The 21478-nt window shown below is 39.7% G+C and overlaps 3 protein-coding genes across 4 annotated transcripts in view; all 3 read left to right on the top strand.

Annotated features, from left to right (window-relative positions):
- The first annotated feature begins 277 nt into the window (after positions 1–277).
- On the top strand, positions 278–8895 carry vps26a (VPS26, retromer complex component A). Its single transcript, XM_071488972.1, has 9 exons — positions 278–394; positions 1665–1814; positions 2427–2502; positions 3018–3174; positions 3832–3996; positions 4123–4229; positions 4459–4560; positions 4701–4810; positions 5868–8895. The coding sequence occupies exons 1-9, from the start codon at positions 392–394 to the stop codon at positions 5982–5984; spliced, it is 987 nt and encodes a 328-aa protein (XP_071345073.1). The 5' UTR covers positions 278–391; the 3' UTR covers positions 5985–8895.
- Positions 8896–9878: 983 nt separating this feature from the next.
- supv3l1 (SUV3-like helicase) lies at positions 9879–18227 on the top strand. Its single transcript, XM_071488132.1, has 16 exons — positions 9879–10311; positions 10491–10568; positions 11364–11471; positions 11591–11705; positions 11885–12053; positions 12594–12705; positions 13242–13319; positions 13657–13748; positions 13864–14044; positions 14213–14306; positions 14657–14776; positions 14893–14992; positions 15093–15173; positions 15458–15634; positions 16309–16457; positions 16846–18227. Exons 1-16 carry the CDS (start codon positions 10035–10037, stop codon positions 17270–17272), a joined length of 2358 nt encoding a protein of 785 aa, XP_071344233.1. The 5' UTR covers positions 9879–10034; the 3' UTR covers positions 17273–18227.
- Positions 18228–18489: 262 nt separating this feature from the next.
- LOC139627405 (hexokinase-1) overlaps positions 18490–21478 on the top strand; it is a 37144-nt gene continuing 34155 nt past the window's right edge. For both annotated transcript variants that reach the window (XM_071488127.1, XM_071488128.1), the window contains exons 1-5: positions 18490–18753; positions 20377–20539; positions 20667–20824; positions 21053–21175; positions 21295–21390. In XM_071488127.1, coding sequence (XP_071344228.1) covers positions 18691–18753; positions 20377–20539; positions 20667–20824; positions 21053–21175; positions 21295–21390 — 603 coding nt within the window. In that variant the 5' untranslated portion in view covers positions 18490–18690. The remainder of the gene's footprint in view (positions 18754–20376; positions 20540–20666; positions 20825–21052; positions 21176–21294; positions 21391–21478) is intronic.

The following is a 21478-nucleotide window of genomic DNA, read 5'->3' as shown; positions in this document are numbered from 1 at the left end:
GAATTTTAAAAGAATTTGACTTTATGAATCTGTTTTTTTTCTATTAACAGGAAGAAAAACAAGAATATATACATAATGTAGTACTAATCTTAAATACTCAGACATTAGTGTGCACAGTTTGTTATTATCGGTGACTGTGACTTGGGACATTCAAGTTTTAGGACAGCAGCAGCACACTTGATAATTTTTAAGATAATCATAATGAGAAGAGTTTGCCCCTGTCCTGTGGTCCTATGGGTGTTGGTGGGTGCTTCCCCACCCCGCCCCCGCCCACACACACACACATGACCCGGGTCACATGACAGTAAGCCTCGATACTACCTCCTGGTTCAGGCAGACTGGCTAAACGGAGCGGGGCTAGCTGTTAGCTTTGACTGTCCAGACGGCCGAGATGGTGAGTGTTAAACCAAGCATCAACTATTCGGACTACGCTGAAGTGAATTTGGATGTTTATTCTCAAAAACCCCAATGTTATCACGGGCTCCCAGCTTCGGCTGACAGCAGCTGCTTAATGTTTAAAGCTGACAGGAAAGCTAGCTGGGTCGGCCCAATTAGCATCAGTAACGTTACAAGGCCGGCCCCGCTGTTTTGGCTAGCCAGCGGCTTAGCAGCTGTGGTTATGGCTAATAACAGTGCTTACTAATAGTACAATTAGCTAATGATTGAGGAATTTGCAGCTTGTTTATGTTGATGGTATTTAAATGCTTAAGTACATGTCGATAGTGGCTGACGTTGCAGCTTAGCTCGATGTGGTGTGAAGTTGTTGTGTTACAAGGTAATGTTAAAACACATCAACAACTCCTGAAATTACATAAATGGTTTTATAACTAAAGCACATGCAAGTTTTTAAAATGGTGGCTTATTGGTTTAATTAGCCAAAGACCAAACTGCACAGAGTTTGATGCAGCCTTATAGTGTTTACCATGTTTTTTCTCTGTAAGTTTATTTTGGGGCTTTCTATTAAGAGCCTGTTACAGATGCATCTTGTCATGGGATGAGATGAATTGAACTATGACTGGTCTCTCCTGACATCTTCATGATTGGGGTTGCTCCTCCAGACTCGTTGAAGCATGTGTTTGTGACTTTGTTCCGGCTCAGGGGGGAAATAATGTGGCTGTGTAGCTGTGATAAGTGATTGAATTAGTGAGGACATGACAGATGTTATCTTTCTCCCTGACCATGGACAAGGAAGTGAGGTTAATAGGATTTACACGATTATAACCTCAGACTATGATTGTGTTCAGGGCCCACCCAAATGGCACTAATGTTAGTGCCATTTATGTGCACACAGCGGGCAGTATTAATCACAGAGATGTGTTTAAACAAACTCTGTTGAATTCAGTTCAGTCACTAATAGATGGTTGTGGCTTTAAACTAAGAGTCGGCTTCATTCTTGTCACATTTATTAAGTCATTTGTAATTTATTAAGTAATATGAAAACTGTGATATAGTATTTCAACCTCTTAGATCAAGATAGCCATGTGTCATTTTTAGCATGGATTTTCCAGTCATGGATTAATATAGCAAGGAGCTTTTCTAATTTACTGTATATACAGCAAAGGCTTAGTAAAATTATTATTTAGCCCACCAGCTAGTTAACCTTTTTTATTTTTATGTTTACATATGTATTATATTGTTGTCTGTGATGTATTTTGTTTTTTCAGAGTTTCCTAGGAGGTTTGTTTGGGCCGGTATGTGAGATAGATGTACTGCTGAACGATGCAGAGAGCAGAAAGACAGCCGAGTTGAAGACAGAAGATGGGAAAGTGGAGAAACACTACCTTTTCTATGACGGAGAGTCTGTATCTGGCAAGGTAAAGCAGAGTGCAGAGCTCCATGAGGTTTAGTAATGGGATCCTACACAAATGGAGCATGGTGCAAATACTATAATTTTATGTATTAGTTAACAGAACTCAGTCAGCACATTCTGGGCCCTGTCTATTTTGGGATTTTCTCTTGACCTGAGTCCATTGGGAAACTAAGATTGTTTTGATGTATGTCCTCTGAATTTCAGAGGAAGTAAAGCAGCTTTGTTTAGGATCTACAAATGTATCAGCAGATATATCAGCTTTATTAAGTAATATTGGGGTCTATTCAATATTACTTTGACCTGTCATTTTTACCTGATTGGCTGTTTGCCTTCTGTCATCAGTTCTTCTGAAGAGTTTAACCTGCTCAGGCTTGTATCAACACTCAACAAGAATGTGTATAAATACAGTACGAGCAGTATGTAATATGTAGTAAGAAGGGATTGCTCTTGTTGGAAATACATATTCTTTGTGTTCTGTAAAGAGAACATATTCTAGTTTTGCTTTGTCAAAGTAATATGTAGTAAAATATAGTTGTAAATTGGTGATTTTGTTTTGTATCACTGAGAGTGACTGCTTTTTGGTTCATACTTGAGCTCATCAGTTTTTCCTCTCCAGGTGAATCTAAATGTGAAGCAGGGAGGAAAGCGACTTGAGCATCAGGGCATCCGCATCGAGTTTGTTGGACAGATAGGTGAGCATTGTTAAAGTGGTGCATCTATCATTATCTCTCTGTTCTCACTCTATTTCTTTGTCTTTCAGAAGAGGTGTGAAAACATAACTGATATTTATAGATATGATAGACTAACCTAATCATATTGATATATTCACATATGGGTATATTCTGTTAAACACTAACCTTTAAATTTCCTTTTCGAACTGGCTCCATGAAAATTTAGAATGCTAACTGAGTCCATTGGGCTTTATAGTTAGAAAAATACTTTTCAACAATAGGATTTTCTCACGTGACTGAAAGGTTTAGCAGAGCATGTGGTTGTCATGTGCAGCCTGCAGTAGTAGAGCAGAACCTCCTCCAGCTATATTAACAGTAGGGGCAGGCAATGTGCTGAGAGACAATGGAATCAACTTGACATAAAGCTTTTTTGAAATTTAAGAGACAATTTCCTTTTCTGATAAGTTCAAACTGTTTTGATTTAAAACACCAACCAGACCTGCTTTAACTCTAAACTCTACTCTGCTGTATTTCAGAACTGTTCTCTGATAAGAGTAACACCCATGAGTTTGTGGACTTGGTGAAAGAGTTGGCTCTACCTGGAGAACTCACCCAGAACAGAAGCTACGACTTTGAGTTCATGCAGGTGGAGAAGCCCTATGAGTCCTATACTGGAGCGAACGTCAGGCTAAGGTATACTCACAGTTCAGTTTAACATGAGGCAAAGTGCAGCTTCTCTTATGTTATTAATGTGTATATTATGTATGTGACTTTGAACTCATGTCTCTTAGTGTTTTGATGGGCAGGGAACTTTGGTGTCAAGTAACCAGGTTCAGTCTTAGAGCAGCAAACAGTTTGCAGGGTAGCCTTTCTCTAGCCCCTCTTGTACTGTTACCCCACTGGAGGGGTAAATAAGATAAAGTGGAGATCAGCGAATATATTGCTGTTATTCTTGCTCGGATTACAATTATTATATTAATATCATAGTGTTATTAATATTTATTACAGGAAATACATTGATCATTTAAGATAATAAGTTTATTCATGGACAATTAAAGTAATAGTTGAAACAGTATATTATTAATAGTATATATTAAAAACAGCCCAGTTCTGACAAAAGTTGAATGGACTAATCATAATAGTTCTCTTTGAGTTAGGTACGTGCACATGTAGAAGAGAAAAAATAAAGCCTACAAAATTTCAATTCATTCAATTTCCTGCCTTTTCATGTAGATTTGATATGGTTGTCACAGATTGATACACTGGAGCATTACCTTTGGAGAACAGCATGTTCTGCATTGTTTTCATCTGGCTCTCAAAGCTTGTGGTGTCTGTGTGTTCTTCTTGCAGGTATTTCCTCAGAGTGACAATAGTTCGTCGTCTGTCTGACTTAGTGAAGGAATACGAGTTAATTGTCCACCAGTTAGCCACCTACCCAGATGTCAACAACTCGATCAAGATGGAAGTTGGCATAGAAGACTGTCTTCACATTGAGTTTGAATACAACAAATCCAAGTGAGATCTATATTGTTTAAATTTCTCTGTTGAATTTGTTTTTGCTGCCATATAAAACCTCAATTCCAAGTAAGACCTGACCTTCATCAGTTTTGAGCAGCATCTCTTGATGTTTCTCGTTTCCAGATACCACCTGAAGGATGTGATTGTTGGGAAGATCTACTTCCTGCTGGTCAGGATCAAGATCCAACACATGGAGTTACAGCTCATCAAGAAGGAGATAACAGGCATCGGTAAGAATCCAGGGTAGCCAGGTGGCAAGTGTGTATGGACCAGCAGCATCACTCTGCTGACTTTGTAGTTCATCACATTTGAAGTTTCTCTAGCTGTAACATGCTGCAGTTGTTTATTCTTTTGAAGACTTGTTGTGTCCCAGTAAAAAAAAAAAAACTTGTCATCTTTGCTCCACTTTGCCTTATTTTAGTCTCTTCGCTTAATGAAACTGTTTGTCCTCCTTTTTAGGTCCCAGTACTACCACTGAGACAGAGACGGTTGCAAAGTATGAGATCATGGATGGAGCTCCAGTTAAAGGAGAATCAATCCCCATCAGACTGTTCCTGGCAGGTAAGAGCTGATATAATGTACCCTCATATCACCAGGGGGTCAGTTTCCCTGTTAACTTATCTCTTATTAAAACATTTAAATAGACATGTTTTTACTTTAAGTGTGAGTGACAGCCTATCACATCTTCTGTTTCCTTACAGGATATGACTTAACACCCACCATGAGGGATGTCAACAAGAAGTTCTCCGTGCGCTACTTCCTTAATCTGGTGCTGGTGGATGAAGAGGACAGAAGATACTTTAAACAACAGGTAACACACTTGCACACACAGAGGTGACATTCTACATCAGTGAGCAAGTGTCTGTATGTTTCTACAGCACACTGAGACACACGTGGATAATACAGCCAAGTTGTGTCTGTTTCACTATATATTTTTAGTCTTGTTTACATAGTCTCTTATCTAATCTTGTTTTTGTAGAGATTAAAATATGGTTAATTTTATCCTTCATTTTTGGCAATGGATACCCATTAAAGCTTATTTTGTTGGTACCAAATAGCCGAATTATAATAGCACTGGTGTTAAAAACTGTAGTTTATACTGTGAAGTCTCTATTAAACCTGTTGATTACAGCAAGATAAGACAGTCTACATACACTTTAATCGATCGCTCTTTCAGACAGGCTGTGATACATAATCCAGCAGAACATTTGTGAAATTGTACATGGATATATTGCTTCTTACCTACACAAATATACATAGTCTCTCTGGCCACTTTGTATAGTTTTCCATTTGTGGCATTAATAAACATGTCATGGTGCTTTGCTATTACCTTTTCTGTCACAGATGTGCAGGGCTGCAGCAGCAGAATTACCATGTGTTTTTTGATATTCAGTTTATTTCTGTCTATGACAAGTTGATTACAACGGTGATTCCATTTCTAACTCCTGTGGAGGTTTTAAACAGTAGCAGAATTATAGAGCAAGGTTTTACAAGTGGGTCACCTTTTCTTGTATTGTGCAAATGCACAATGATGACTGTTTTGGTTTCACACTGTTCTACTGATCAACAGTTGGTGGCAGCACTGCGCCAAGAAAGGCAGCAATGACTAAGAAACACAGTAAGGGGGAAAACTGCTACCAAACAAACATAGATGTAAACAGTGATTCAAAATATTAAACCAAATCAGCTTTGCAAATCTTTTATGCAGAAGGAAATGCCTTTAATGTGTTTGTTAAACATCAAGGGTACACAGACTGTTTTGGTAAGAAATACTGAATGTTTACAAGAAGGCTACCTGTCTAACACCAGATTTTAAATTGGGAATATTGTACTTTTCACTGCTTTTATCCCTTTGCCTCTGTGTGTAGGAGATTGTTTTGTGGAGAAAAGCCCCAGAGAAGCTGAGGAAAAGAAACTTCCATCAACGCTACGAGTCGCCTGAGCCCCGAACCCAGCCAGTTAATGCAGAGCAGCCAGAGATGTGAGGGTGACACTATGAACTGAAAATACACACAGACTGCCCCACAGACAGACACAGGCTGCCCCACTGTCTCCCTGGACTGAGCAATGTCTGTATACATGAGTACACATAATATACCTTCAGACACCCGCACCCTCCCCCTCACCACTTCACAGCTTCAGATCTGAGCTGTCCTACCAACAGCACTGTCTCCCCCAGGACTGAAACTCATTTGCATACAGATGCACAAGTCTGCTGAATGCTAAATGTCAAAGCAAGAGTGCAAAACAAATCAACCGTAGTAAAGAACAGTGAGGCAGCCTACTTGATCCTGGCACCTCAGACTAAGAACACACACCCAAGCACACACAAGTGAAGCCATACAGTCGCAGTTCGCTGAAGGCGTAATAAAACAGGAACGAAAACGGAGGAGAGGAGACGGCTACACACGACCACCACACCATTCATCGCGACAGGAGCTTGTTTTGGTTGCATGTTTGGACAGCACATATCCTGGACATTCTCTGACATCCCCCCTCCCAACCTCCTACAAAATGACGGTTTCCTGAAACTGGGTGGGCTAGCAGGTGGTTAAAAGTCTTTAAGTCACATGGGGATTAGCTTGAGCAAAGGACATGAGAGGCAAAGCTATGAGTTGATGAGCTATCTATACACAATACTTGAGTTTGCAATACGGTGATGCAGCTGTGCTCTCGTTCATCCATCTTGCTGTTTTTGTTAGATATGTAGCGACAGTCCACAGACTGCTCTAAAATGTCTACTTAACTGAAGAATTAGTGCAACAAATGTCCATCTTAACGTAAATTTGACCCCATATTTCATCTTCAAATGTGGCTGGTTTGTAAAAATGAAATTACATTCCACTCTTATATGTTTCCTGTTTCAGCCCACTTTTCATTACATACAAGTCATACAAAGCCATTTATTACATACAATTATATAAATAAATTAAAATCATCTGGAGCTGCAACACCATTATTTTCATTATTGATTTGTTTAGTGTATAGACTGTCACCACGGGCACAACGGTGACATCTTTTGTCTGACCATCAGTCTAAAACTGGTCAGAATACCCAATATACATTACGTAATAGAGAGAAACGCAGCAAAAGCTTGTATTAAATGAAATAAAAGTTTTTCCTAACAAAATTACAGAAACAATTAATTGATCATCAAAAAGGTTGCCATTAAATTTGAGTGAATGAACTAGTCGTTGCAGCTCTAATCATACATTCAAATTCTCCTCTCATTAAAGATTCATGAGCTTAATACAACATTTCAGTCTCTTGTTAAGATGAATATTTGATGCAGTTTTCACTGATGGGGTCTGACAGGTTACTACAGGATTGCCTTCAAATTTCAACATATGTCTTTAGCATGCTGCATTGTGTTTAATCTTTAAGGTGCTGTTTATTTATGACTAATCTTGAAGAATGGAAACCAGTTATTGTTTGTTGTTCAAAATTATTTTAAGGGTCAGCTTACCAAAATTACAAAAAAAACGTTACGGTGGTAGAACAGGGGAATTAAATTTCAGTGATTTGAGCCCCAATGCTGTAATTCCACTCTGTTCCATTTTATTTGGATGGAGGAAGAAATCTGAGAAAGAGATCTCAGAATGTCTGCAAATTTAAACTGTATGGCTAAATAGAAGATATGTTTACTGGTAATTTGAGTGAACTGACCCTTTAAGTTCCTGTGTCCAGCTCACTATCACATCAGCACATTGATCAGTCAGTGTAAGATATAGATCATCTTCAATCTCTAAATTTCAAAGCTTATAAAAGTTGTAAGTTGGAGAAGTTGTTTGGTTACTTTTACCTGAAAACTGATTTTCTGTCATCGCCACGTGTGACATCTTCTTTTTACATTTTGAATGATTCAATGGAAAACTGAAATGATACTGGCCTTGATCAGCTGACAGTAGATCCACTGTTCTTGTCAGTTTCATCCTGTTTTTCATAGGCTGTGTCTTTTTTTGCCTCTTGTTTCGGTATATTTAGAATACTAATGTAATAAATGGCTCATGTCTGCTATTGTAAGCACTGGAAGGAATGCAGTATCAGTATACTGTAAAATCCAACAATGTTCCACTGTGATGCTCAGACCGGCAGTGTAGGTCCTGCTTTAAAGACACACTCATACACACACAGTTGGGTGATGTTGCCAGTCCTGTGTTGTAGGGTCAATTTGCCTTTAAGCTCTGATCTGTGGCCAGTTTTGCACTTTTCCCTCTGATGCTTAACTTTGTACAAAGGAGCATGGAAGCTGAAATGAAACATCCCTCAAGGACGAGTTCACCTCAGAGATCTCCTGTGTCTGTAATGGAAATTATACTGTCATTAATATATCACTACTTATTTTAATTGGACTTGCTAAGAGCAATATTTTGTTGCTTTTTGTCTCTTTAATGTGCAAGTCATGCTGCCATGTCATATGTTTCTTTTCTTAAATGTCTGAACACTCAGATCTACTACTCTTAAAGTTATGGTTTAGTTTTGCTTTGTTCCTTCACATGAGTGTTGACCTTGCATTTTGGTCTCCCTCTTTGTCCGGGAACAGTGTAATTTATTTGCAAGTAACACTTTGTTTCTCTCTGCCTGTCAGATATATTTTCTGTCTTTCTGAACACTGTACAGGTAGGGTATGTTTGATGTACTTTAAATACCTTTCAAGGTAATGAAAAACACTTAAATGCCAAAACTGTCTGCCCCTGTCATATTTACTGCATGTTAATCTTTACACAATGCCTAATCATGTCACGTGTGTGTGTGTGTGTGTGTGTGTGCGTGCGTGCGTGCGTGTGTGCGTGCGTGCGCGTGCATGCGTGCGTGCACGTGTGTGTGTATATATATACACACCAAACCCAAATATATAGCTTACATGAATGGTGAATAAAGCAAATTTATACTGAATATTTTGTGAACAACACTCTTTTAAAAACAATGTCAGAAGACATTCAGGTCTTTATTGTTAACAAGTATATTTCATTGTATATTGTACACCAAACAAGAGAATAGTGTCAGACGTTGAACTGTGATATTGATGCAGATGGTGACATCTGTCAGTTTTCTTCACAATGGCAGGACACTTAACATTCAAGACCACAAAATGCATTAGTTATCCAACTTGAAGTCTGTGTGAAAGCTTTGAAACGGCACTTAGATTATCATGTAAGAAGATCTGAACTACAAAGCATAACTACAAAGTTATAAAAAATGTAATTTTTAAATTTCATTGACATTTTCTTTCTGGCTCGTCAAACATTTCTGTGAGAGAGGGGGAGGTTGAAGTTGTGGTGGATTTAAGGTTATGATTTCATTATTTCTGTAACTCTGGTGCATGTGCATGCCAACAGAGAAAGGAAATACTATTATGATAATTGTTTCAATATTTGTGTTGAGTTATACTAGAAAGGTGGATATGAAATGGTGTACACTCATTTTATGTCATGTTTTTTTTTTTTTTTTTTAATTAACTGATATAATTTACCCAACATAAATACGCCTTAGTCGCCATCCAGTTTTCTTTTTCAAGGGACAAATAAGTTTGAAGAGTTAGCTTAAGTGAATGCATGCCATTGGAAACCTCCAAAGATCGTTTAAGTCGCTTTTCAGGGACATTTTTTAAAGGACGAGATAATCATCTCTGTTGTGTATACAATCTTCGGGTTCAGTTATAGAGAAGCCCCAGCATTTTGCCTGTTTATAATTCGTTCTTGACAAAATTAATCTTGGATCATATTAATTTATCTGACAAACATTTGTCATTGTCACTCATGTAACATCCATGTCATGTAACTAAGAAGCTCTCGTTACGTTTTGAATACAAGCAATTTTCTGTCTTATTTTACTACAGGCTTATTTGCGGGCAGCTACGCAGAGAGTGGTCCTGTCCCACGTTGTGTTAGCCGGAAGAGAAATGTGTTGACCGTCCTTTGCTGTAACTGCTGGTTGGTGTAATCTACGTATTTACACCTGCTGAGCAGCATGGAGCGACAGTAACACGGGTTTCGTGTGTAGCCCAGAGAAGGTGCAAACTCCGGGGTGTCACTATGTCAGTAAACCGGTGTGTGTCTGTGTTTTCTCGGCTTCAGCGCCACATTAACAGCCGGACTACTCGCATCACCGCCGGCGGCTTCCATGTGTCTGGGTCTGGTTTGATACATAAACAACCCCAGGCTGGTTCTGCGGTTTGCAGCAGAAATACTTCATCTAACAGCTCTCCCCCAAAAGCCCCGGACACTTCTCTGTTCGTCCCTGTTTCTCTGAAGGCGGAGTCTGCGGCAGATGGGAGTGTAGGGTTAGAGCTGAGCCAGCCGCTCGACAAAGGTCAGTAAATGTACTTGTAAGTAAATAACAGCACCTAATGTACTTATACTGCTCCGGCTGTTACAGTATTATTCTGTGTGTTTGGTGCCTGTGTCATCTCTGGATTATTATCATGAAAGTAATTTCCTGGTGTTTTTATTAATGCAAGTTTCTCTCCGCTCTTTGTGTCTGTGATTCAGATGATCTTCTGAAAGTTTTGAACCGCTTTTATAAGAAGAAGGAGATGCAGAAGCTGGCAGCAGATCATGGCCTGGATGGTGAGGAAATAAACTGTCCAATGAACTGTTGATCATTGTACAGTTGTCAATACAGTGTCAGTCAAAATGGTATTTATTTGTCTAATCTGTCTACATCTCAGTCACCAATAACTGTTTATTTAATAAATGTTTTGGTCAAAAGACCACAGGCTTTTATAATGCCCACACAGACACGGGGAGAACATACAAACTACATAAAGAAAGTCCCCCCAATGTCATTCAGTCATGAAAATATTCTCAAATTTACACACAGATACAGGCAGGAGATGAAAAATAAACCTTATTAATACAAGATCTACGTTTCTTTCAATGATCTATCAGGCATAACTAGATCATTGGAGTGTAACCTCAGTCCGTACTGACATTATTTTAAAACTCTTCATGTCCCACTTGTTACCAGAAGGTTTTTTTTTTTTTTTTTTCAGAATGAACGTATGCAGTTTCTTTGGGCCAATAAAGGTTGTTATCAACCAGACCACGTTTATTCTATTCGCACAGTAGACCTGCATAGTAAAAAATGAAGACTAAGAAAATCAAGGTCATTAGAATTAAACAGAAAGTGACAAATTTGGATAAAAGTGATCAAGTCGACAGCAAGATCTCAATTCAGTGGAAAGCCAGGGTTTCCCATCATGCATTGAGGTCTCGACATCTAGTGCTGAAAGCTGCAGTCACCTCATGTGAGGTTATTGTTGCTGATGTCAGCTTAATGAACCAACCTGTTTTTTTTAAAGTGACCTCTTCTGCAGATCTTGCACCCTAATACGTCTTTTGCGTCTGTGTGTGTGTACACAGCTCGTCTGTTCCACCAGGCCTTCATCAGCTTCAGGAAGTATGCCCTGGAATCGTCAGCACTTCCTGCTGATCTGCACATCATCCTCAGCGACATCTGCTGTGGAGCAGGTTTGTCAGTTTTTAATAAAGCCTCCAGATGTGTGTGTCAGGAGTAACTAATTAAAGGTTTAATGTGGATGGTTAATTAACTTATGGTTTAATTAGCTTTCGTTTCTGCTGCTCTCAAGGTCACATAGATGACGTCTACCCATACTTCATGCGTCATGCCAAGCAAATCTTTCCCATGCTGGACTGTATAGATGACCTGCGAAAGATCTCAGACCTCAGAGTCCCTGCCAACTGGTATGTGTTAGAGATCCAGGTGCTGTTAATACATCTCATACTGGATTTAACTCTGGCACCCACAGTGGTTTATACCTTTACTTCCATTAAAGTGGATCTAGGTTTCAGTCTGTACCTGTTTGCATGTGTCATAACTTGCACTTGTGGTTATAGTATCTCTTTGTTTGTGTGTTCACCAGGTACCCTGAGGCTCGTGCCATCCAGAGGAAAGTGATTTTCCACGCTGGTCCCACTAACAGTGGTAAAACCTACCACGCCATTCAGCGCTACCTGAGTGCTAAGTCAGGAGTCTATTGTGGCCCTCTGAAGCTACTGGCCCATGAGATCTTCGAGAAGAGCAACAGTGCTGTGCGTCTCCACTGATTATTGTTGACTGTTTTTACACAGCCAAATCCCTTTTTATGAGTCTTAGGCAGTACCATGCATAAAGCCTTTAGCGACTCAAGAGGGAGCTGTACGAAATCTGATAAACTGTGACACCTGAAACTCTGACTGGACTGCCGGCAGTCGAGTTTCATCAGTGATAATGTAGGCTCCAGGTTTTGACAAGAAGAATAGATGGAATAAAAAAGGCAATATCTCTGAGTCAGTTTGTGAATTCAGCAATGTTAAGGGAGTGCGCTGCTAAATTGGTGCAGCACTCTTTCTTAATATTCTGTTGTTATCTAACTGTATTCGTCCTGTCTTTTCTATCTCCCATCTCTGTATGTATTCTTAAGGTGCCAACTTGTAACTCTTCCTCACCATACAATACTTATAACTGCTGCCCTTTGTGTGTGTGTGTGTGTGTGTGTGTGTGTGTCTGTCTGTCTGTCTGTCTGTCTGTCTGTCTGTCTGTCTGTCTGTCTGTCTGTCTGTCTGTGTCTGTGTCTGTGTCTGTGCTCCCAGGGTGTGCCATGTGACTTGGTTACAGGGGAGGAGAGGACCTTCGTGGACTTGGAGGGTCGAGCAGCTGATCATGTGGCGTGCACCATTGAGATGTGCAGTGTTACCACACCTTGTGAGTAAACATAACACACTCAAACATTACTGCACAGTAGCATCAATATTACAAGAAAACTGCATTGCTCTGCAGGACAGCGCATTGAATTGTATCTCATTAGATGACATTGGCTTTGATCAAAAACAGTTGTAATCATGTTTAAACCTTGACTATTGTCTCTTTTCAAATTAGTCCTAGAAATGAAAAGACTTATCTTTTAATCACACAAAAATGAATGAAATTTATCTTAGCCGTGAAAATAAGGTGTTTCGAGTTTTTGTGTTATGGCTGAAATCATTGACGCCCAGATGCATGCACTTTGTAACTACCCTTAAATTGATCCAGAGGTATTTATTGACCAGTGACTCATTTGTTTGTTTTTCATGTGATTCTGTCACATTTTCAATGAATGTCATCAGCCAAAATCCAGACATTCTGATCAAGCATATGTGTTGTTGTTTTTTTTTTGGTTTTGTTTTGTTTTGTTTTTTTAATGTTTTTTTATGTCACCTAGAATATTTAACACAGAATTGTTTTGTTTTTTTTGTCTGTAGATGAAGTGGCAGTGATTGATGAAATTCAGATGATCAGAGATCCTTCCAGAGGCTGGGCCTGGACCAGAGCACTGCTGGGTTTGTAACACATACTCAAAAACATACAGTCAAAACACACAGAAGACCTGTTGCACTGTCTTGTTCCCTCTGATTCATTTACTATTCACCTAAAAAACTCACACTTAATATTTGTGATGGTAATTAACGATGATGAACATTGCTGAACATTTGTTATGTTCTGGCACACAGCATCTTTAGGCATTTTAACCTCTGACAAACCAAGTGTGCACAGCTTTATCATGTGATTTTTCTTTTTTCGCTTGTATCTATGACTTTATCGTTTGTTTTGAATGATGATGTTTCCAACCTCAACCTGCAGCTGACTTCTCTTCTTCTTCTCTTTGTAATTGTGTAGGTCTCTGTGCAGAGGAAATCCATGTGTGTGGAGAACCTGCAGCCATAGACTTTGTCAGAGAGCTAATGTACACCACTGGAGAGGAGGTGGAGGTGAGGCTGTAGCATGTAGTATATCAGGGAGAGTTTGGCTGCTTTTGTCCAAATCTGTTTTTGGGGCACCGCTCACTTTCCTCTTAACTTTCTCTGTCCCTTCATTTCTCTTAAGGTTCACACCTACCAGCGTTTAACTCCATTCTCAGTCTTGGATCAGGCTGTGGAGACATTAGACAACCTGAGACCAGGAGATTGTATTGTCTGCTTCAGTAAAAATGACATCTATTCCATAAGCAGACAGATCGAGGCCAGAGGACTAGAATGTGCTGTCATTTATGGGAGCTTACCTCCAGGTGAGTGCGCAAGTTGTCCTTGAGAAGATTTAAACTCGTCAACTTGCAGCTTAACACTGCAACAAAAAACCATTATAAAAACAAAAAACCATGTTATTCATAAATGATTTACAAACCATCGTTACAGACTTTTGTCATTACAAAGGTTTTTTGTTCTGTGGTTTACAGGCACCAAGTTGTCACAGGCCAAGAAGTTCAATGACCCCGATGACACCTGCAAGATCCTGGTTGCTACAGATGCCATTGGAATGGGCCTTAACCTGTAAGTAGCATCATACACACTGTAATAATACCGAGGTCTTTTCTAAATCTTATTTTTGAACAAAAATAATTAAAAAATGTAAAAAAAAAAAAAAAAAAGCCATTACATGCAGATATAATATCTGACTCCATGTTGTATTTCTGATATTTATCTAAAAGAGTCACTGGGAAACTTTCAACCTTTACCCTTTTCAATTTTTTCTGTTGTTTGCTGGCATGTTCAGCATACACACTACTACACATAGAGGCTACAGTGGCAGCGTCTAATTTATATTAAGAAATTGTGTCGATTCCATCAACTCAGCTCATATCTATCCATTTACCTGTATATCTCCCACTCTCTCTCTATAGGAGTATAAAACGTATCATCTTCAACAGTCTGGTAAAGCCTAATGTTAACGAGAAGGGGGAAAAACAGATGGAGACCATCAGCACATCACAGGCTCTGCAGATCGCTGGCCGTGCAGGGAGGTTAGTCTCATTTCTGCTAATATTCTCGCCACTCCGGAGGGTTAAAGGTGGGAGAGAGGATACAACACTCACAAGTGAGATTCTGTCAAACCAGTTTCCTCTGTCACCTCTCACAGGTTCTCCTCCAAGTTTAAAGAGGGAGAAGTTACCACCATGCACAGAGATGATCTGCCTGTCCTGAAGGAAATACTCAGCCACACAGTAGAGCCCATAGAGGTGATCATTCATACACACACACACACACACACACACACACACACACACACACACACACACACAGCTGCACTGGATGTTTATCTCTCCTCCTCTGTCTCAGACTGCAGGTCTCCATCCGACAGCAGAGCAGATAGAGATGTTTGCCTATCATCTACCTGATGCTACCCTATCCAACCTTGTTGTGAGTACAGCTGTCTACTTATTTACCCTCACACCTTTATTAAACATGATTGCGACAGCAAGTAGCAACCCCATAAGTAGATTTCTTCCAGCTTTTAGCTACATTTCTGGGCTTTAAAAGAGCACTCTGTTGATTTTGAAATTTTGATGGTTTTATCCACAGTACTTGGGTCCTGATAAATATTTGAAATTCATGAAATTGACCTAGTTTGTCATGTGTCCACTGTAGACTCATCCTCTCATCCTAACAATCTTTGTGAATGCTCTCTCCGTCTCTTCTTTCAGGACATATTTGTCAGCCTCTCTCAGGTGGATGGTCTGTATTTTGTTTGCAACATTGATGACTTCAAGTTTCTGGCTGATATGATTCAGCATATCCCACTCAACCTGAGGTCACGCTACGTCTTCTGTACTGCTCCCATCAATAAGAAACAACCCTTTGTATGCACTTCCTTCCTTAAGGTAAGGATGAGTAGAAGTTAACAAGGGAAGGAGGCATTAGATTTAAGGAGGTAAATGGAGAGAGGCCAGGACAGAAGAGAAGGCTAATGGGCAGTAGCAACACTGAGGTGAAAAGTAACAATAATTTATTAATAGTGCGTGACTGGGTTTGTTGGGGTCAGTGAGAGACCTAACAAAACATTGGATCTGTAGTTATCTCGCTCAGTTTTCCTGAATCACTTCAGACAACAGAAACTGATTCAGTGAGTCAATGTTGTAAAAAAATATTTTTTATAGGCAGTGTACTATACGCTCTCATTTTATTGTTATATCACACTGATAAAACAAGATTAGCTCCAGAATAAAATCCTCAACAAGTGACCTTTGAGATTCAGGGCTACGTTTTAGATATTGGTGTTTATGTGAGCCATGAAAGCTCCTCTCTGCTCGAAAGAGTGGTTAAGCAGTGTATGATGTAAGTGCAAAGTGTTTCATTAGTTTACTTCAGTGAAAACACTAATTAATGGAAATGGTAATAGTTTCTGAATTACGATCCTTTATTTCTTATAATTGTATTAATATTAGTGGTAATATTATGATACTGTTCAAGATGAAGTTTCATCATCTGTCTTTCCATTTGCTCGATTGTTAAGCTGTGCATACTTACAGCTTTGTGCTCTTTCTTTCTCTTTCAGTTTGCACGTCAGTTCAGTCGGGATGAACCCCTGACTTTTGACTGGGTCTGTCGCCACATCAGCTGGCCTCTGGCTCATCCCAAAAACATCAAAGACCTGGTTCACTTGGAAGCTGTTCACGATGTGTTGGATCTTTACCTCTGGTTAAGGTAATGTTTTTTTTTTTTTGTTTGTTTGTTGTTGTTTTTTTTTTTTTTTTACTGTTTCCACTTATTTTACATGTCATTTAATTGGGATTATTATCAGAAGGTTTTGTTTATGTGCAGAGACATAGTGCAGTTAATTAGATTATACCTTGATTAATGAAATAAGTCTTATTATCATCATCATCATCATCATCATCATCATCATCATCATCATCATCATCATCATCATCATCATCATCATCATCATCATCATCATCATCATCATCATCATCATCATATCTCTTCCTCCAAACTCTTTTTATGTTATAACATTTTATTTTTACAGGCAGCTCTGTTAATGACTGCTTACCACCCTAATTGTTGCTGTTGATGTCTGTCTGTCTGTCTGTAGCTACCGTTTCATGGACATGTTTCCAGACACTGCCTCGGTTCGAGAAATACAGCAACAGCTGGACGATATCATCCAACAGGGCGTCCGAAATATCACCCGTCTCATCAGAGCCACTGACCCAACTATTACTAACCCACCACAGACACAGGGCAGCAGGCGTGGACAAACAAGTGGGAACAGTGGAACTGCAGATAGCAATTATCTGACTGGCAGCAGAGGTCAAAGGGGACAGAGGGGCTCAGGAGTGATGATGGACAGCTCTCTGGCTAGTCGGCTGGTAAGAGACGGGCTGTTGACTCCTGATTTGCTCCGGCAGCTGCAGAGGGAGTGGTCCACAGATCAAAAACAGGATTCGACCAAGCACCAACCCAATACCGAACAACACAATAATAACAACAAAGGGAAAAAGAAAAAGAAGAAGAAATGAAGAGGAAAACAACAATGTATTAATGTTTGCTCAAGGTCATTACTGTTCCCATGGAGATGACTGATGACTGATATAAGCCTTGGATAATATCTTGTGGTTTGCTTGAAGTTAGGAAGGCTCTGGAAGGCTCGTAAAAAGCTTTTAGCTTGAGCTGTACAACACCAACATGTAGTTTGAACACAGCAGCAGTGTTTTATGGCCTGACGTGTACACCACAATACTGCGTCATTATGGCCGTCATGTAGTCTACATTTTTGTCTGTGCTAAAAGCTCACTTAATGTGTTTTCTTCCAACCTACAAATGTACAAACTGTAACCAGTAATGGATACAGTTTCCTGTACAGGATCCTGTGAACTACTGGGAAGGATCAGGTACCTGGTCAGAGATTCTTCCTTTTCAGTGGGGGAATAAAATAACTCACAGAATAACCTTGGAACCTACTTTAAAAGAGACAAGTTGGCCCAACACCAAACTTTACTGACCTGAGTTTTGGCCTACAAGAAATAAACCATTGTCATGGATCATGATGGGAGATTTGCCCACAGCTTAAACTGACAAGAAACATTGTTTAGCAAATAATGTTTCAGAAAAGGTCACACTCTCATAAATGTTATTTTATAAGTATTCTTTTGTGACCAGAAATTGTTGAAAATGCACTGCGTGTGTGTTATGCAGGTCTGGAATAAGCTTTGCTCAGTTCATGCAGTGGAGTCAAATGTCGAACTTCAGAACAGCACGAGAGTATATATCCAGCTCACTTGGGAATACCTGAAGCATTCACTTTCAACTCTCTCTAATGAATATTTTCTGTGAGCATACAGTTTACATTTTGAATAGATTGAATTAAGTGCAACCCTTAGTGTCCGTATACAGATGAGAGGCCATATTTTTTCCTGGTTGTATATTTAAAGTGATGACATCAGTAAATAAAAATCTATTGTTTTAACTGTCTAAGTTTTTGGTTTTTGTGTGCCACACACCCTAATTAAACAGTTATGACACATAAAAGCTAACTCAAACTAAAGGCTAAAATCAATGTTTAAAGGTGGGTCACATTATTGAATGGCAGTCTGCATAAACCAACCAAAACTTTGATGTGAAGTTACAATGGAACAAGACAGGCACAGAACGAGAGAGAGAGAATGACATGATGGTAGAAAGGGGTTTGGCTTGTTGTTAATCATTGAGATAGTGCAGAGGCTGGTCGCTGCTCAGTGGACTCAGTCGGTGAGAACAGAATAAGACCATCAGGTGGGAGGGGAAAAAGCCTTTCTGCATCTTAGTATGGGTACACACTGACACGTTTCCATAATTTCATTCAAGTCGATGCAGTTGCATCGAGCCCTGAAATACAAACACAAACTCAAACCAACTGACCTCGAAGGAGTTTTCATGGTGGTGTGCATTGTACGTCAAGATGTTGGCTGTTCATCTTGTTTCCTTCTTCTTCTCCAAACTCCAGGAGGACCCCACGAAGAAGGTAAGAGTTACTCATTGTATTAACTTTGTGGCACACTCAAACAAGTTTAACCGAGCTTGTGTTCCAGTAGCAGTGACACTCAGCTTTACTTTCAATATGTGAGTTGCTCCAGATGAGGTATTATGAGACTGACAAAGATTGCTTTAACATATTCAAATAACAGAGTGACAGAAAAAAAGTGTAGATAGTTGTAACTAACCCCAGAGCATCCATTCAGTTAAAAAGAATTTGTTGCTTATGAAAGTGCTTGTAATAATGCACTATTTTCTGGTTTAGTTTACTTTGCACTCTGTCAATTACAAAAAAGTCACTTACTACACAGTATACTAATCTAAGCAGCTCGTCATCCTGTTTTATTATGAAATTACTCTTTGGCTTTAATTGGTTGCTACAACAACTGTCGCCTTGTTTTAGCTGGCAAAATTACTGTCAAACATTTTAAAACCAAATTATGATGAGTACATTTTCAAAGATTTATTCACAAGTCACTTACAGTGCATGATATAATGTGCAGTTCTCACTTATCTCACTAATTTGGTGTTTCATCATACACTGTTGGTTATGGTCGGGTTGATCCATATTCTGAACTTGACCTGCTGAGGTTTTGCAAATGTGCACACAAATACTGTACCTTTACAAAATCTAAAAGATAAAGCAGTAGTATAAATACTGCAATATGAGGATCAAAGTGCTGTAATCAATGATTACTGTGTCACCATTTGTCTTTCCTAAGAAATGATTAACATCCTCTCCTGACAGTGTCGCTAAGCCCCTCATAGTGCAGATGAGATCAACACACACTCTCACAGGGACAAAGTATTGACACTCCCATTAGCAACGCTTCACACACTCACACAGACTTGAGTGCCAGGGGCCAGAAGGACCTTGCCCTGTGGAAGTGTTGCCTCAGTGATAGTGTGTGGGAGAGAGTGTGGGAAGGCTTTTTTGTCATTTCTTAAGAAGATCAGCAGTTTCCTTTTTTAAAACTTTTACTTCCAAACCGCTTGTGACAAACACTGGTCCATAGTCTTCTGTACTCCCATGTGCAAGTGACAGACCCTGATAAGTTAAGTTGCTGTTGATGGTACTGAACTGACTCTGAGTTTAACAAGATTTTATGGCATTTTAAACATATGCCATAATTTAAGACTGAAGAAACCAATTTTTATGCTGATAACTCCTCCCATCAAGTCCAAATCTTTCCAACGATGGTGTGAATATACCACACATTTTAGGATCAAATAAACAAGATGAACAAACTGACCCGGCCCAAACATCTTTGTCCTGCTGCTCCTTTTAGTTTATTACTCAGAGAGCAAAATAACAGATTTTGTCTTGAATGGCGCCTTCTCACACACAAACACAATCAGAGATCAGATTTAAAATTATGATTTTACATTTGCAATATTATACAGTGACAAATGAGATCTCTAGAGCCCCAAATAGTGTATGACATTGATGGATGGGGTCTGATGATGGTGCAAATAGTCTCACTCCTTCTTCTTCTCCTCCTTTCCCCTGGTCTTCCTCCTCTCATTTAAGTGGTGGTCAGTGGTGGATAAATCAGTTTGTCTAATTTCTCTTTGTTTCTGTTTGCTCTGTCTGTCCCATATATTTTTTTAGGTGGACAGGTTTCTGTACGCAATGCGTCTCCATGACAACCAGCTAAGGGACATCTCAGCTCGTTTCCAGGCTGAGATGAAGAAGGGGCTTTCAGCTGAAAGCAATGCTGCTGCAGCAGTGAGGATGCTGCCAACACATGTCCGCTCCACTCCTGTTGGATCAGGTTACTCACATTAGGGGTTTTCACACTTTTTAGAAACATACACTTTTTAGAAACATACACATACATGAGTATGCATGCATTCGGTACAATTCATATAATATGTTTTTGTCTCTCTTCACGCCTGCAGAGAAAGGACAGTTTCTGGCATTGGATCTTGGAGGCTCCAAGTTTAAGGTGCTCCAAGTTAAAGTGAGAGAGGGAATGGGGATTAGGAGGGGAGGAGTGGAGATGGAGGAGAAGACTTACCCGATACCTGAGGAGCTACTCGTGGGGAGAGGACCAGAGGTAAGAAGGTGAACGAGAGAGACAGGAACCCTTGACAGTGAGGAGACAGAGCAACAAGCAAAGGTGGAATTCAAGAGGGAACAGCAAAGGCAGCTAGGAGGAGTTTAGGCATTTGAGGAGGGTTCAACAACAGAGAGGGGTAAAAAATGAAGAGGCTTTTTCAAATTTTCACCTACTTTTTGACCTTCTTTCTCTCTTTTCTCTGTCTGTCTGACGCTCTGTGTGTAGTTATTCGACCATGTGTCAGAGTCTCTAAAGGACTTCCTGCATGAGAAGAACATCAGCCTGGAGAAGAAACATCCTCTGGCCTTCACTTTCTCCTTCCCCTGTGAACATTCCACCCTGGATCAGGTAATGGCACTCGTTTGGTTTTCATGACCTCTACCTGCACTATATTCTGCTCTTTAAGTTGTCGTGGCTCTATCTTTTTAGATTTACCTTCCTAAAAACCTCTTCTGTCCTCTCTACAGGGAAAGTTGTTGAACTGGAGTAAGAAGTACCGGATTCGAGGCTTCCAGGGGAAGGATGTGGTCCAGGCCCTCAGAGAAGCTATTGACAGAACTGGGGTATGAACTATTTTTTATTCATGAGACAGGCCTTCAAAAGAACTGAGACATGACTGTGGATGAGGAGCTTATTTTACACATTTGGCAG

The sequence above is a fragment of the Trachinotus anak genome, unplaced genomic scaffold (assembly GCF_046630095.1).
Source record: "Trachinotus anak isolate AG129_WGS33_773 ecotype Australia unplaced genomic scaffold, CSIRO_AGI_Tana_v1 ptg000011l, whole genome shotgun sequence".
Classification (NCBI taxonomy): Eukaryota; Metazoa; Chordata; class Actinopteri; order Carangiformes; family Carangidae; genus Trachinotus; species Trachinotus anak.
This window is presented reverse-complemented; position numbering and strand designations above follow the sequence as displayed.

Bases quoted from the DNA above. Each gene is read 5' to 3' on its own strand.
- vps26a (XM_071488972.1), top strand. The intron at 1,815-2,426 runs GTAAAGCAGAGT...TTTCCTCTCCAG, and splicing joins GAGAGTCTGTATCTGGCAAG to GTGAATCTAAATGTGAAGCA. The intron at 4,811-5,867 runs GTAACACACTTG...CTCTGTGTGTAG, and splicing joins GAAGATACTTTAAACAACAG to GAGATTGTTTTGTGGAGAAA.
- supv3l1 (XM_071488132.1), top strand. From the start codon at position 10,035: ATGTCAGTAAACCGGTGTGTGTCTGTGTTTTCTCGGCTTCAGCGCCAC. The intron at 10,312-10,490 runs GTCAGTAAATGT...TCTGTGATTCAG, and splicing joins GAGCCAGCCGCTCGACAAAG to ATGATCTTCTGAAAGTTTTG. The intron at 14,993-15,092 runs GTGATCATTCAT...CCTCTGTCTCAG, and splicing joins ACACAGTAGAGCCCATAGAG to ACTGCAGGTCTCCATCCGAC.